This window comes from Pelecanus crispus, chromosome 1 (genome assembly GCF_030463565.1).
Source record: "Pelecanus crispus isolate bPelCri1 chromosome 1, bPelCri1.pri, whole genome shotgun sequence".
Classification (NCBI taxonomy): Eukaryota; Metazoa; Chordata; class Aves; order Pelecaniformes; family Pelecanidae; genus Pelecanus; species Pelecanus crispus.
The window spans coordinates 215,138,792-215,155,303 of record NC_134643.1 but is presented as its reverse complement, the minus strand read 5'-3'; the positions used below and the strand labels follow the sequence as shown (position 1 = coordinate 215,155,303).

Here is a 16,512-nt window from a genome sequence, read left to right as displayed (position 1 = left end):
ACCTACTCATGTCCAAGAGCTGTACAGCTTCATCCAACTGTTGCTGAGCTCAGCATGAGCTCCCAGCTCAGTAGCTACACCGCACAACTGTAGCCTGCATCTTGGAGCAAGCTGGGGAGTCTCTGCTTTCACAGAGCACACAAGTCCAGAGCTGGCAAAGATGTTAGGGTATCGCACTGCGGTCCATTAATGACTTCTGTGCAGGCCATAGCCAGACTGTTTTAATCGTGGTCTACCCAAAATACATCAAAAAACATCTTGAAGTTTCACATTCAATATGCAAATATTTAAGACTCTTGGTAATTGAATAACGGGGGTAACTGCTCTCTCTTTGTAGTACCAAAACGTAGACAATGGTATCAACCTTTGTTAAGTGCTTTGAGCTCCAGAGATAAAAATCACATTTGTACTAGCTAGTAGTGGCTAGCTAAATACATTCATTAAGGAAATTAGGAGGAGGTTTATACTTATCAGAAAACTGTGATTTTGAAATCTCTGGAACCTCCCAGTATTTTTCCCATAAAAGCAATGGAAGTAAAGCTGGTTTGGAGATGGTGCCTGATACCTTTGGAAAATGCCTGTGAGACAATGGCATTAATGTTCCTGAAGTCCCAGGAATTTGCTATATTTTTAGCAGCCCTCTTCTCACCTCCATCAACTGAAAGGAGAACGTACTCATCCCGTGCTGACAGGAGAAGGCGTGGGCTGCCCTGCAGTCAGAGACAATACCAACCAAAGCTGAGGTTCATTTCTTCGGTGCAGGAGAAATCTGTCATCTTTTCCTTGGGTGATGATCTCAGCATGCTTCAAAGAGTCTTGCCTTAGAATCATAGACTCATTTAGGTTGGAAAAGACCGTTAAGATTGTCAAGTTGAACCATTAACCTAGCACTACCAAGTCCACCACTAAACCATGTCCCTAAGCACCACATCTATATGTCTTTTAAATATCTCCAGGGATGGTGACTCCACTACTTCCCTGGGCAGCCTGTTCCAATGCTTGACAACCCTTTTGGTGAAGAAATGAAATTTTTCCTACTATCCAATCTAAACCTCCCCTGGTGCAACTTGAGGCCATTTCCTCTCGTCCTATCGCTAGTTACTTGGGAGAAGAGACCAACACCCACCTCACCACAACCTCCTTTCAGGGAGTTGTAGAGAGCGATAAGGTCTCCCCTCAGCCTCCTCTTCTCCAGACTAAACAATCCCAGTTCCCTCAGCCGCTCTTCATAAGACCTGTGCTCCAGACCCTTCACCAGCCTTGTTACCATTCTTTTTGCTTCCTTTTAGGTAGTATAGCAAGAGGCTTTGACTGTGCTATGTGCTGTCAATTTTGCATGTACTCTATGAAATATCCCTCTAACGGATGCAGGTACAATACTTCAGATACAATACAATACTTCAAATACTTCATATTTGTTGCTTTCCTTTGGATGAGACAGTCTCTGGCTTGGCTTACTGCTACTTATGGCAGGCATAGTAAAGCATGTGTGAAGAAAAAAACCTCCATTTATCTCCACTAAGGACCTGGCCCTTGCCATTTTTTTGGCTGCAACAGAAATTTCTCTGTCACAAAAAAAACCCCCATGTAGTGGAATACAGTAAGTTGTGGATTTTTCCTGCTGAGCACCACAATGTCTGATGGCAGTGGCAGATCATGCTCTACTGCTAAAGGCTTTGAGACTGAAACAGAACTGGCCTGCTTCCCATGAGACTATTGTTAGTGCACGCCAAATACTATGATGAAGAGTCTGGAGGAGGTTTGAATTCAAGGATTTAATTGGGAAGACACTGTGAGTGGGGCCCTGTAGGCTTGCTCTGTTCAGTACCTAAGTGGATGTTGGACTACTGAGTGCAAGTCATTTGAGAAGTGGCCTGAACTCAAGTAGGTGAAATTAAATAAGGACAAAAGCAAAATAACAACTACACTTGGGAGGGAGAAATTAAATGGGGAACAGTCAGCTAGGCATTAGGAGGAGATTTAAACTCACTAAATCATCTGTGATGCTTGTGCAGTAAACCCCCCAAACTCCCCCATCCAAATCCCCCCATCACTCTGGACTACCACAGGAGGAATGCCAGGCGTAAGGCACAGGAGATGGCTCTCCTGTTCCACTTCAGACAGGGCAGGGAGTACCTGAAATGTTCTGGTTTGGGCATCACTTTTCAGGAAGAATGTGTGCAGAAAGTAGAATCATAGAATCATAGAATGGTTTGGGTTAGAAAGGACCTTTAAAAATCATCTCTTCCAACCCCCTTGCCATGGGCAGGGATATCTTCAACTAGACCAGGTTGCTCAAAGCCTCATCCAACCTGACCTTGAACACTTCCAATGATGGGGCATCCACAACATCTCTGGGCAACCTGTTCCAGTGTCTCACCACCCTCATTATAAAAAATTGCCTGTATTGATACTGGGGGTTGCCATGACCTATGTGCAGGACCTTGCACTTGGCCTTGTTGAACTTCCTGATGTTCACATGGGCCTAATTCTTGAGCTTGTCCAGGTCCCTCTGGATGGCATCTCGTCCCTCTAGTGAATCAACCACACCACTCAGCTTGGCGTCATCTGCAAACTTGCTGAGGGTGCACTCAATCCCACTGTCTATGTTATTGATGAAAATATTAAATAGTATTGGTCCCAGTACCAATTCTTGTGGCATCTGCTGAATGCTGAGAAGATACATGTCAGCATCATGTTATTACCTACTTGTTTATTCCATGCTGAAGTGGCTGAAAATTAGTGACATTTGGGTTTCTAAATCAGCCTTTCTGCTTTTGAAAATCCTACATTTCTCTGCTCCCAAGTGGCAAACACACAAGGGTGGTTATTACTTAACAGAACTGTATTGAACATTTTATTCAGCCTAAACTTTAGGTTTAAAATGCCCCCGAGAGTTTTTATTAATATCCATGTTTGTCTTTTCTGATTCAAATGCTTAGTTATCCTATCTCTTTTTTTCTCAGCCTTGAAATGGTGGCAACTAACTCCTCTCCTTTGCATTTTTTAGCCACTTTTCTACCGCAACACCTTTTTTAAGAGAGATTTTCCCTACCTGCTAAGAATTTGTAAGCGAAGTGCTGGTGTAAAAAACACAGCACAGATGCATTTTCACTGGACCAAGATTTGGAGGAAGACTGCCTGAGAAGAAGCTCAGATGTTCAGCCTGTGGTAGGAGCTGCTTCTGGAGAGAAGAATGATCCCTTTGCAGCTGCTCCAAAGGAGGACATTGAAACATCTGCACCCAGTAAGTCCACACCTATCAAGCCACGTACTAAAGCAACTACCCAAATCGCAAGTGCCCATGCATCCCTATCACCACATCCACAGCCTAGTTGACATTCAGGAGGCTGCTTCTGCTCCATCTACCACTTCACCACACCATGTTATACGTCCTGTACCAAATAGTCATTTTGCACCAGGGCTGGGACTTCCCTCCTTCCCATTTGTACATCCAGATTTGTCAGCTATTGCAGGCTCCCTGGGCTAGTGTGCTTCATATCTGTGACCCAGGGTTTGCAATGGGTTACAGATGCTGTGACCTCTGCTGCTGCTCTGCCAAGGCTGCCTCACAGCCAAGGTCCAACACATGGTCATTGCCCTACTTGCACCTGCCTTCCAAACAGTGCAGCTGCAGGCGATGCAGTTGCATGCCAACATGGGGTATACAAGAAAAGGTATAAATACTAGGTACCAAACAAGTAGAGTGTCATAGAGATAAGAATAAATTATTATAGAAATAAATAATAATAAATTAAATATTATTCTCAATAATAAATCTTTTCCAGTTGTCTTGTCCTGTCTTTACAGTCTCACAGTTTCTGTATCTACACTCCAGGGAGGTTGTCTTCAGGGAGATGAACTGGATTTTCTTCCAGCCCAGGGAAGCCAAAGGCCCCAGACACTTAGTGATGCATGCAGCAAAACCCAGCAAAAGGGCAACACATGGCTAATCCAGTAACTGCACCAGCACCCAGGGCTTCTCAGACAAAGCCAGTCATTCATAGGTCTTGGTAAGTCATTGTCCCCTTCCTCCCCTCAGGCCAGACTTAGGGCAAGGGGTTGTGGGGCTGCAGGGAACAGACTTGTGGTTCTCCTGTCCATCTTACATTTACATCTGGGGAGAACTGCAGCATTTCAGCTAGCAAAGCTAGCTGTTCTGCAGGAGTCACACATTGTACTTTCAGTCTCCATTGTGACCAGATGTGCTTTTATGACACACTGGAAATGACACATAAGAGGCCAGCACTGAGTGACCACTGGATGCTCGGCACTGGCATCAACTGGTGCCCCTGGGATTCATAGGAGAGAGTAGTGTCAGCAAGCAATTTCCTTTCCTTCTCTCCTTGTCCTGTTTTACAGGGGAATTCCAAATGGAGTTTATATTTCATCAGTCAAACCCAAAGTAGAAGCAACTGATCTACAGGAAATTTAGTGATTTTTTTGTAATGATTAAGCTTAGAAGACTTAGAGGCTTAGAAAATAACATCTGCAAGGGAAAGTTGGAAGAGCTCTGATTTTTGTAGAAGAAAAAGTAAGAAAAGTCTTCTCAAAAGAAAAAATAGTGAAAGACAGCTCTTCACAAAGGACATGAAAAAGAAGCTACCAAATTCATTTGCAAAAGTGACAATTTAGCTTAAATGCTTAGAAAAGGCTTTACTTGCAAAGCTGCAAAGCCCTGGACTGCAGCTACATTTTATCTTCAGAGCGCTGATGCTAGAAAGTGTCACAATACCAATAGTGGTGCCAGGGACCACAGGCCGAGGGACAAGAGCCTCCAGGGAGGGAGGAAGGGAAAGAGGGAGGGAATGAAAGCTGGAAGCTAAAAACTTCATCTGACATCAACAAGTGCAAGAAAGGCTTCAAGGATTTGTTTTCCCCTGAGTGCCATTCAGAATAGCACAAGCTGCTGAATACAGCCTGGCATCATCTTTGTTCCCTTTCAAGGTCTCTGCATAATTCTACATGGAGAAAATGAATAAAACACTAGGAACATTGTTAGAAACAGAGAATTAACATTCATGAATTCATAGAACTTGTAAGTTAATTCTCATAGGCCTGTTATGGTAGTGTTCAAGGAAGTAGAAAAATAAGAAAACAGTATTGTCAATACAAATAATTTCACTTTTGAATAGAAAAAACACAGCACTCTTTAAATCATGAAAGTTGCAGAGCCAGCCACTCAAGGTTTTGGAGATGCCAGCATTAGCTTTACCTAGGTGACCTTAACTGAATTCCCATATTCATATGCCAGATGATGCATTCTCTAAATGCAATTCATTTTTCCACAAAACTCCTGTGCTCAGGCTATGTGGATCTCCTGCAACAAGCAGCTGTTCAGTGCCTTGCATACTCTTTGTCATCCAGCAGACGCTGCTCTGCCGTGTTCACAGTCTGCTCCAGAGGCACGTGTGTGAAAGCTCCAGAGGAAACAATGGAGCCCAGTTTGAAAGAATGACCTACACTGATAACCAAGGACATGACTGGTGACCTCTGGGGAATATACTGCCCCAGGGCTAGAGAGCTATGCTCTGGTGAAACTGTGAGCAGAAGACCTGTGGTGTGATGACAGGAGGATGGCCACAAGGTCACAGCACATCACCTGTACCATTGCTCTTCCTTCGCCCCAACAGGACAGTCTGTGTCTATAAAGGCACTGAAAAGGAAGGAAAAAACAGCGGGCCTTGCCTAAGATTTATGGAAGCAGAAGTAAGCAAGATTTTGAGGCAAAAAATAACAATAATAATTGTTGACTCTTAAAGAGTATAAAAAACCTGTCCAAAATCTAGTTCATTGTTGTCAACAAAAAGGAACCCAAAAGGCATGACGAGGAGTCAGTAGCCAGCATCCCTTGAGCTCTGTGTCACACAGGAGCCAGCCTGGCCAGACCACCCGGACACACACACAGAGATCTTGGTGCTTCTGAAGATATGGCCATGAGGGTGGGAGTGGGGAGACTTGACTTGCTTAGAAAATCAGATAAACCAAAATGACCTCCCCTTTCCATAATGCCTCACGTTTAGGTCTGATTCATTATATTCCCAGAGGGGAAAGAAAAGCCTCTCACACCAAAGTTCCCCACAGGCTTGTTCTTGCAGATCTGTTTTTCCAAGGCTAGTGTCCTGGTTTCTGCTGGGATAGAGTTAATTTTCTTCCTAGTAGCTGGCATAGTGCTGTGGTTTGGGTTTAGTATAAGAATAATGGCTAAACCACGACAGCTAGCTACTAAACCACCTGTTTCAAAGCACTGCACAAGACCAAAATTCAAAAGGTAGCAAAAAGTCCAGCTGCAGCAGGCAAACACACACAAAAGGGAAAATGAAAGAAGATGATCTCCACCTTGATGATCTCGAACCTAGATTCGATTGCAGAGGTGACCAGCTCCGGTGCAGGTGTGTTCCGCAGCGGAGCGAGGGATTGCATTGTACAGGGGGGTTTCCTGAGCCGGGGAAACCCCGGGGGAGCACAGAGACCCGCCAGGAGCCGGCAGCTCTGGCGAGGGAGGGTGCGCAGGGAGGGCGCCTCTTGGAAGGAGGGGCATTCCACTGGCCGAGTGGGAGGCCTGAAGTACACATAACCCAGCAGCTGGGCACCGTTCTGTGACCGTGGGCACAGGCCAAGGGCACTCGTCCTACCTGCCCCTCAAGGCAGAATGGTGGGCACTCCTCTGAGAGCAAAGGCTGCAGCTCCTGCTGGGGTTCTGCACCACCCACCCCAGCCGTGGCCGATGCCTCCGCCCAGACGGAGCTGCTGAAGGGAGAGGCTGCAGGGCAGACCTCAGACTGCAGGAAGTGCCTGGGCCTTTCTCCTGGAGCAAAAGGTGTGCCCAGGACCTCCTGCAGCAGGTGGCTGAGCCGCAGGAGGCGGTGAGAAGGCCGTGACACATCAGGAAGGCTGAGAAGGAGTGAGATAGCTGGTTCCAAGAGCAGTCTGCAGCGGACCCACAGCCCACGGCCAAACAGCCAAAAACTCCTCCACCGGCACACACAGAAGGGAGGGGGCCAATAACGCGGAAGAATGAACGGCTGCAGCGGCAAGGACCAGCAGGAGGAAGAGACTTCCCCCGAAGCCTGAGGTGCCCTTGCAAAACCGCTTCACCGCTCTGCAGACTGAAGAGGAAAGACCGGTCACACGCTGGAGCTGAGTAATGCAGCCCGATCTGCTCCCCGTAAAACAACCAGCACAACTAAGAAAAGGCAACGGGTGATAGTGGTAGGTGACTCTCTTCTGAGAGGTACGGAGACACCCATTTGCCAACCTGACGCACTCTCTAGGGAGGTGTGCTGCTTACCGGGGCCTCATATCAGGGATGTCATCAAGAGACTACTGAGACTACTGTACAGTCCACTGACTGTTATCTGCCGCTGTTGTTTCACATGGGCACCAGTGATACAGCCAGGAGCAGTCTGAGGAGTATCAAGAAGGAGTACAGAGCCCTGGGAGCAGCAGTAAGAGACTCTGCAGCACAGGTAGTTTTTTCATCAATCCTCCCGGTCAAAGGGAAGGGGTTTGAAAGGGCTGGTTGAATCTGGTGAATCAACAAATGATTACAGGACTGGTGCTACAGCCAGGGGTTCAGCTACTTCAACCACGGGACTTGCTTTGAGAAACCAGATCTACTAGGGGCTGATGGGGTCCATCTGTCAGAGAAGGGGAAGAGCATCTTCAGCCATAGGCAGGCCAAGCTGGTGAAGAGGGCTTTAAACTAAAGTTGCTGGGGGAGGGGAACCCCAATCTATCCCACTCCTACCAGTTTGGTGTGAGTGCCAGCAATAAATGCCCAGAACCTGGAGAAGGATAACAAGTCAGCAGAAGAGCACCTGAGAAGCAGCACAAAGGAATTCCAGCCACTCCAGCCAGTAAGTCAGCTTCATCAAGGGCCCAACTTAAATGCCTCTGTGCAAACGCACATAGCATGGGGAATAAAGAAGAGAAGTTAGAGACATCCACATGCCTGCAGGGCTGTGATCTTATTGTCATCACGAGACATGGTGGGATGGCTTTTATGACTGGAGTGTTGGAATGGAAGGATACAGGCTCTTTAGGAAGGACAGGCAGGGGATACAAGGAGGGGGTGTTTCCCTCTATGTCAATGACCAGCTGGAGTGCCTGGAGCTCCACCTGGGGATGGATGAGGAGCCAACCGAGAGCTTATGGGTCAGGATTCTTGGGAGGGCAGAGACAGGTGACAATACAGTGGGGGTCTGCTACAGGCACCAGACCAGGAAGACCGAGCGGATGAGGCCCTCTATAGACAGATAGGAGCAGCCTCACGTTCACAAGCCCTGGTCCTCATGGGGGACTTCAGCCACCCTGATATCTGTTGGAGGGACAACACAGCAGGGCATAAGCAATCCCAGAGGTTCCTCGAATGCATTGTTGATAACTTCCTTCTCCAAGTGATAGAGCAGCCAACAAGGAGAGGTGCTATGCTGGACCTTGTTTTCACCAACAAGGAGGGGCTGGTGGGGAATGTGAAGCTCAAGGGCAGCTTTGGCTGCAGTGACCGTGAAATGGTGGAGTTCAAGATCCTTAGGGCACCGAGGAGAGTGCACAGCAAGCTCACTACCCTGGCCTTCAGGAGAGCAGACTTTGGCCTCTTCAGGGATCTGCTTGGTAGAGTACCATGGGATAAAGCCCTGGAGGGAAGAGGGGCCCAAGGAAGCTGGTTAATATTCAGGGATCACCTCCTCCAAGCTCAGGAGTGATGCATCCCAACAAAGAGGAAGTCAGGCAAAAAAGCCAGGAGGCCTGCATGGATGAACAAGGAGCTCCTGGACAAACTCAAACACAAAAAGGAAGCCTACAGAGGGTGAAAGCAAGGACAGGTAGCCTGGGAGGAATACAGAGAAATTGCCTGAGCAGCCAGGGATCAGGTTAGAAAAGCTGAAGCCCCAATAGAAGTAAATCTGGCCAGGGATGTCAAGGGCAACAAGAAAAGCTTCTATAGGTACATTGGTGATAAAAGGAAGACTAGGGAAAATGTGGGCCCTCTCTGGCAGGAAACAGGAGACTATATACCTGGGATATGGAGAAGGCTGAGGTACTCAATGACTTTTTTGCCTCAGTCTTCATCAGCAAGTGCTCAAGCCACATCACCCAAGTCACAGAAGGCAAAAGCAGAGACTGGGAGACTGAAGAAATGCCCACTGTAGGAGAAGATCAGGTTCGAGACCATCTAAGGAACCTGAAGGTGCACAAGTCCATGGGACCTGATGAGATGCATCCGTGGATCCTGAGGGAACCAGTGGATGAAGTTGCTAAGCCACTATCCATTATATCTAAGAAGTTGTGGCAGTCCAGTGAAGTTCCCACTGACTAGAAAAGGGGAAACATAACCCCCATTTCTGAAAAGGGAAAAAAGGAAGACCCAGGGAACTACAGGCCAGTCAGGCTCACCTCTGTGCCTGGAAAGATCATGGAGCAGATCCTCCTGGAAACTATGCTAAGGCACATGGAAAATAAGGAGGTGATTGGTGACAGCCAACATGGCTTCACTAAGGGCAAATCATGCCTGACAAATTTGGTGGCCTTCTACGATGGGGTTACAGCATTAGTGAATACGGGAAAAGCAACTGATGTCATCTACCTGGACTTGCGCAAAGCACTGGACACTGTCCTGCATGACATCCTTGTCTCTAAATTGGAGAGACATGGATTTGATGGGTTGAGCATTCAGTGGATAAGGAATTGGCTGGATGGTTGCACTCAAAGAGTTGCGGTCAACGGCTCAATGAGCAAGCAGAGACCAGTGACAAGTGGCGCTCCTCAGGGGTTGCTATTGGCACTGGTGCTGTTTAACATCTTTGTTGGCAACACGCACAGTGGGATTGAGTGCACCCTCAGCCAGCTTGCTGACAACACCAAGCTGTGTGGTGTAGTCAACACACTGGAGGGAAGGGATGCCATCCAGAGGGACGTGGACAGGCTTGAGAGAGGCGCCTGTGCGAACCTCGTGAAGTTCAACAAGGCCAAGTGCAAGGTCCTGTGCATGAGTCATGGCAATCCCAAGCACAAATACAGGCTGGGTGGAGAATGGATTGAGGAATGGCCCTGAGGAGAAGGACTTGGGGGTGTTGGTTGATGAGAAGCTCAACATGAACCAGCAATGCGTACTTGCAGCCCAGAAGGCCAACTGTATCCTGGGCTGCATCAAAGGACGCGTGACCAGCAGGTTGAGGGAGGTGATTCTCCCCCTCTATACCACCCTCATGAGACCCCACCTGGAGTACTACATTCAGCTCTGGGGCCCCCAGCATAAGCAGGACATGGACCTGTTTGAGCGAATCCAGAATAGGGCAAGAAAGATGATCAGAGGCCTGGAGCACCTCTGCTATGAAGACAGGCTGAGAGATTTGGGGTTGGTCAGCCTGCAGAAGAGAAGGCTCTGGGGACACATTATTGCAGCCTTCCAGTGCCTGAAGGGGGCCTACAAGAAAGCTGGAGAGGGACTTTTTACAAGGGCATGCAGTGACAGGACAAGGGGTAATAGCTTTACACTGAAAGAGGGTAGATTTAGATTAGATATAAGGAAGCAATTTTTTTATGATGAGGGTGGTGAGGCACTGGAACAGGTTGCCCAGAGAAGCTGTGGATGCCCCATCCCTGGAAGTGTTCAGGGCCAGGTTGTATGGGGCTTTGAGCAACCTGGTCTAGTGGAAGGCATTCCCTGCCTTGTAGCAGGGGGGTTGGACCTAGACAATCTTAAATGTCTCTTCCAACCCAAACCATTCCATGTTTCTATGAGATTTTGTGCTAAGAACACTAAGTTCTTCAAACTACTCGAGACAGCTGCGGTCACATCAATTTTCTTATCCACCCCAAGAAGGACACATCTCACTTGACTTTAAATGCACCATAATTGTGCAATCACCAGAGGATATCTTGCAGAGAAATGTTCCACTTTTATTACTTGCTATCACAGATATCATCTGTTCTCTCAAAGCAGTTCATTTATGAACTGATTCCAGAGAGGTAACATCTTAGTTGGGATGAGTTGTCCCAAATGTCTGATCTGAGAAGTACCCAGGTGCTTTACAGGACAAGAGAGCAATATTCAAAGGCAAATTAAAAAGCCAAACTGTGGGATCCTTTAGCTGCCACATGACAATAATGCAGAGATGCTCTGATCAAGAGGTTGTACTCCAAACTCAGAGTAGTGTTTAATTACCCATTCTCCAGCTGTGGATGGTATGTCCAAATTTCTCCAAAGCAGCTTTTTGGGGTTTAGTTCTCTATTTGAAGAAAAGCTTTCTGAATATTCATGACTTTATCTTAGGAAAGAAAAACTCCGTGTGATTTAGCACTGGCAACAGATACTGAACTAAAAGGTTGGTGTTTGCCATCTACTTATGCAAAGAATAGGCATCCATTTTTCTTTAACTCTACCTTAGAAAAAGTGCCTGTGATGTAGAAGACTGCTCTGTTTATCAATGTCCATTTCACCCTCTGCCCCTCTGAGGGTGATTTCCACAAAAAAATGGATTTGTGAAGAGTATCTTTTCATTCATTTTGAACAGATCTTGACCTGTCAGGCCCCAGTTCAGAAGGGATGCCTTCCTACCCAGTTGCACTGGATCTAAGCCAGCAACCGAAAGGTCTGCATCTGAACCATTTCCATGTTGCTACTAAGAGACTTGAAAAAGGGGGAGGGAAGCCTCATGTGATTAGATTGTTGCTTTAGTGTTTAAATACCAGCAAATCACACACACAGCCCCAGTGGTAGAAAGGCTTAGTCATTCAGTTAACAGCAACGTACATGCAGAGAATCTTGTCCTGCAAGCCAATACAAAGTCAACTTGACAAAGAGTTCCTTCCTGGGAAGAGTTTGCTTTCTCCCCTTTAGGGGCTCCACACCATTACCATCAGCCTGCATCAAACATTCAGCTCTTTCATGCTACCTCTTGCAGAACCTCCTTCTTGGTTTTATCACATGTAGTTGCGCAGCCCCTAAGTAGGCCAGAGCTCCACACCTTCCCACCATTTTAGCTCTAGCCAAATCTATGTGCGGTCCCTGTAGATTTCTCTGGGCCACCATTTAGCTCACAGCTACTATCGGCTCAACTGCAGAGATGTCTGTCTTTCCTGACTGGATGTTGGAGGTTGATGGAAGGACATGGGAGACCTGCAGCCTCTTGAAGTCACCATTTTCTGGCCAAGCCAGTCGGTAGGATGGGACCGTGGAGGGAAGCCTCTGTTCGGCAGGTCTGGGAGGTTTTCTGCACATGTTGAGCAACGCCTTCAGTTCTGATCGGAAGCTGTCATTGAGCCAGCAGTAGATGAAGGGGTTGTAGCAGGTGCTGCTCATTGCAAACCAGTGAAAGGTGAAGTACAGGGCATTGTTGGTGTGTATGGTCTGGCTGGAGAGGAGGACAACGTAGCAATTTAAGGGAAACCAGCAGACTGCGAAGAGTATGACAACAAGCATCAGCATCTTTATGGTCTTCTTATTCTTTTTGCGAAGGACAAAGTACTGCTCAGTGGTGACTTCTCCGATGACATTGCGCAGCCAGAGTTTCTTGGCCACTGTCATGTAGGCAGCAGAGATGATCAGAAGGGGCAGGACATAGAGTAAAATGAAGGTTGTTAAGTCGAGGTATTTCCAAAAGAGATCAGCAGGCTCGGGGAAATCCGGCAGACACAGGCACCGGGTAACTTCCTCACTGCAAATGGAGATACCAGACAGGGGGTGAGAGTGCATGCAGCCAGGCACCGCGGGAGAAGTACATCAGAAACAAGGGGGCAGGAGGGAGGGAGCTCCTGCCATGACACCTCGAGGCAGACCCTTCATTTATGCATGTGTCACAGTTAAGTGGAGTTCTGCTGTCCAAGGATTTGAGCCATGGAGCAGCCTGTGAGCAATTTAGTGATAATTTCTCATGGGCTTTCATGACCTTATGATAATTTTATGAGTTTCATCAATTACAAAATTTCCAGCAGCACAGAAGCAGGGTTTTATTCTTTGTCCTTTGGCAAACAGAAACACAGTCTCTGTACATATTAAGGACCTTTCCCTCATTAAAGCACTTTCCAAATATCAAGGCTCATGACAGCATTTTATGGAACAAGCAGCTGAGGCAGATTCTGTCACTATCCCAGGGCTGTTAGGTCTTTCCCCATTCTTGGTCTGCCCAAACAGGTGAGACTGTTACATTATATAAAATGCTAGCATATAGAAATACAGGGTCCAGGCAAGATCCTCTAACTTCTTAGCCTATTTCATGTGATTAGTGTGACAGAATGAAGATAAAATAATTAAAAATAGAAACAAGAACAGAATATCAGCCATTGCAAAAGGAATCTGATGAGAATTATAGACTAGATCCATATTTAGCTGACCTCAACATAAGTTCAGGGCTTTCAGTAGAAGATGTGAAATTATGGCCACTGGGAGTTTGGCCTCCAGGGAGGCTGTGGAGGAAAGCAAAGCATATCCTTACCTGTATTCAAAGGTAAAGAGTTTTTGGTAGATAGCATGTGGTAGGGAAAAACAAGTTGCCATGATCCAGATTACAGAGATGTAGATGATACCTTTTGCAGTAGATATGCGGGGTTTCAGAGGGTGCATTATAACCTGTGCAAAATAAACCGATATTCAGGCTTATGCCATTTGAGGAAAAAATCATATCATTTCTTTCATATAATTTTCCAGCCTTAAATCTATTACTTGAAGTGGAAATTTAGCATGCAGGCAGTACTGTCTTCACCCAGTTCTCATTGACTGTAAGCTGTACATGAAAGCCTGAATTTTTCCACTATGGGAACGGGTAAAGTCAGATCCCAGTCCTACCCTCTCATTTCAAGTATTTGCATCTAGGTGGGGAGAACTGGGTACCAGCGGGTCTTGCACACATACTCATTTCCAGGTTCAATTTACTTAATAGCAAAAAAAAAAAGACAAGGAGAAAATAGTCTCAGACTCTTCAGTATTGGTGACCCAAAGAGCCCTGGGTTTGTGATTTAACTAGACCTCCCTGGGGATGCTTCTGACAGCCAGTGCATTTTCTGGAAACTTAGAAGCTTTCTAGCAGAAAACGTCCACTGTACTACTCTGTTTTTCGTGGTTGTTGGGTGATTCCAAACTGATAATGCCTGGCTGTCCCCAGTTTTGAGCTCATTATCAACAGCAAGCCACAGCTCTGCTTGTGACAAACACCAGTATAGTACAGTCAGCTCTCCAGTAGCCGGGGTAACAAGGGGAGAGACATTCCAGAGCAAAGACCCACAGAGCTGCAGAAGCTAACCAGGACATCCCTGCATCCACGACACTGTTCCTCCATGGGCCAGACAAACCACCCCAGCGAAAGGTTGCCCACGTGAATTCCTATCAAGATCTTGGACTTTCTCCTCATTTGAGAGCTACTGGATTACACACTGCAGAAAAGCTCCCATTGCCCAGTTGGAAGCAATCACAAGGCAATGGACATCTCCACTCTCCCACCTTGCTGTGGGCTTGAAACTATTCTTTCCATCTGACAGAAAGAACTGCTCCCCTACCCTGTCAGCTCCTCCTGCATCCGACATTAATGGGGGAGCTGAGAAGGAAAGGACATGGGATCATCCGCTCTCATTTTAATTATGCCCTCCCAAGCTTTCTGGCTGTCTGCTTCAGAGAGCTCTCACCTGGTGCCTGTCCATGGCAATGGCTGTAAGGGTCAAGGCAGAGACGTGGAGGGAGCAGTACTGTGCAAACCTACTGACATGGCACATCCCCTTCCCGAATATCCAGGTACTGTTCACAAACCGAGCCTAAAACCAGAATACCATTAGTTTTGTGCACTGCCCCCCCCCCCCTCCACATGCTTATAGATATCTGAGACACCTCTGGCACATAATTCCTTGTGCTATGAAAAAGATATTTTTAAAATAGCAGGTTCTTTATGTAACTGTATGGTTTTCTGGTTTCTGAACCCTGAAAAGGTAGGTTAGTGCTGCTCAATGGCCCAGCAATAGCCTCCAGAACAACACAGCAAAGCAGTACCAAAGATGTTTGCTCTCTTTTATTCACAGTGTGTCCCTCTGTAGTCTAACTATTGAGTCAATACATTAATTTTTCCCTTTTAAGCCCTCCTTACAGGATAGGGCTCACATGTATACCTTACTTCAAAGCAAACTACAGCTCTTCAACACAGCTTGTAAAATGATGGTGAACATTAATCCTTTTTTTCAAGAGGTTCAGAGTATTACCTTGGAAATACTTCAGAGAAAGGAAGGAAAAAAATGACCAGATGCTACAAAGTACTAAGTTACCACTGTGAGGTTATTATTGTTCAAGTGCTATCAGGGCCACTTTTAACAAATGGTAACTTCAGATGTTCAACTAGATAATAGGAATTAGAGAAGAAAAAGACATATGGAGTTTTCCAAAGATAACTCCAATCACTGTAATTTGGACTAGACAGGTATCTGCAGGACATTAATGCACTGCCTATAGTAAAGAACAGGCCAGCGAAGTAACTGTGATGCCTTTATGGCATCTCTGCCCCAGTCTTACCAGTGTAAAAGGCGTGTTGAGAAGTGTGATCATGATATCAGCTACAGCCAGGTTCACAATGAACAAGCTGGTGGCGGAGTGCATGCGCTTGGTCTTGATGACAACGTGACAGACCAGGACGTTCCCGAAGAGGGAGAAGACAATGATGATGGAGTAAGCCGCGACGAGCAGGACTTTGACTGTGATGCTCTGTGACTCCACTCCGTACCGGCTCCTGCCCACAAAGCTCTGCCAGTCAGCCAGGCTGTCGTTATCCCAGGAAAAGAAACCTGAGATGTTCGGGATTACAAAAGTCTTCTCCAGGCTTCCATTGAGGGGCAACTTTCCTGGGGTGGCAAAGGCATTAACCAAGTTGGGGAGGGAGAGCCAGATAAAACAGAACACCATGTCTGAAATGCCGCTCTGCTCCCCCAGTTTGGAAATAGCTCATTTGTGAGAGAGCAGAGCTCACGCCGTGTGCCGGGAGAGCCGTCCTCCCCTCGCTCAGCCCAGGCACGCTCAGGGGCTGCAAACAGGGCACGCAAGCAGCAGGAGCGGGTGGATGCTCCTGCCTCCCGCAGCGTGCTTCTCTCCCGCTCGGCTCGCCGCTACCTCTGCTCCTTCAGCCAGCTTTATATGCCCAGGCGAGCTCCGAGACGGGATCTTCTGCAGCCATTGGGCTGCATGACATTATTTCTGCTCTGACGTGCTGCTTTTCCATGCAGTCACACTCCCCCGGGCGCTACTCCAAGATAAGCGCATCTGTGAGAAAGGCAAATCAATCTCTCCAGTCGTCAGCGTCTTTTTTTCTCTACCAGGAGCTGGGGTTCATGCAAATTCTGTGCTGTTTATAAACCTGCAGTGTGTGTGGCAGCTGTGCTGTCTTCCAGGACACAGTTCGAATTTTAGCTCAGTTTTAAAGGTCTGGCAGGCAAGTTTCAGCCTATTTCACAGCATGACACTTACTAACTAGCACAGAATAGGGGGGTAACAGACGAACTGTGACTAACAATCTGGCTTACTGTACTTACAGTATTTTT

At 46.9% G+C, this 16,512-nt stretch overlaps 2 protein-coding genes across 2 annotated transcripts in view; both read right to left on the bottom strand.

Annotated features, from left to right (window-relative positions):
* The window catches only part of MRE11 (MRE11 double strand break repair nuclease), a 277,276-nt gene that overhangs the window by 233,619 nt on the left and 27,145 nt on the right, over positions 1-16,512 (bottom strand). The gene's annotated exons all lie outside the window — the stretch shown is intronic.
* Positions 12,030-15,880, bottom strand: GPR83 (G protein-coupled receptor 83). Its single transcript, XM_009486151.2, has 4 exons — positions 15,494-15,880; positions 14,623-14,748; positions 13,440-13,573; positions 12,030-12,662 (listed from the first exon to the last, which is right to left on the bottom strand). Exons 1-4 carry the CDS (start codon positions 15,878-15,880, stop codon positions 12,038-12,040), a joined length of 1,272 nt encoding a protein of 423 aa, XP_009484426.1. The 3' UTR covers positions 12,030-12,037.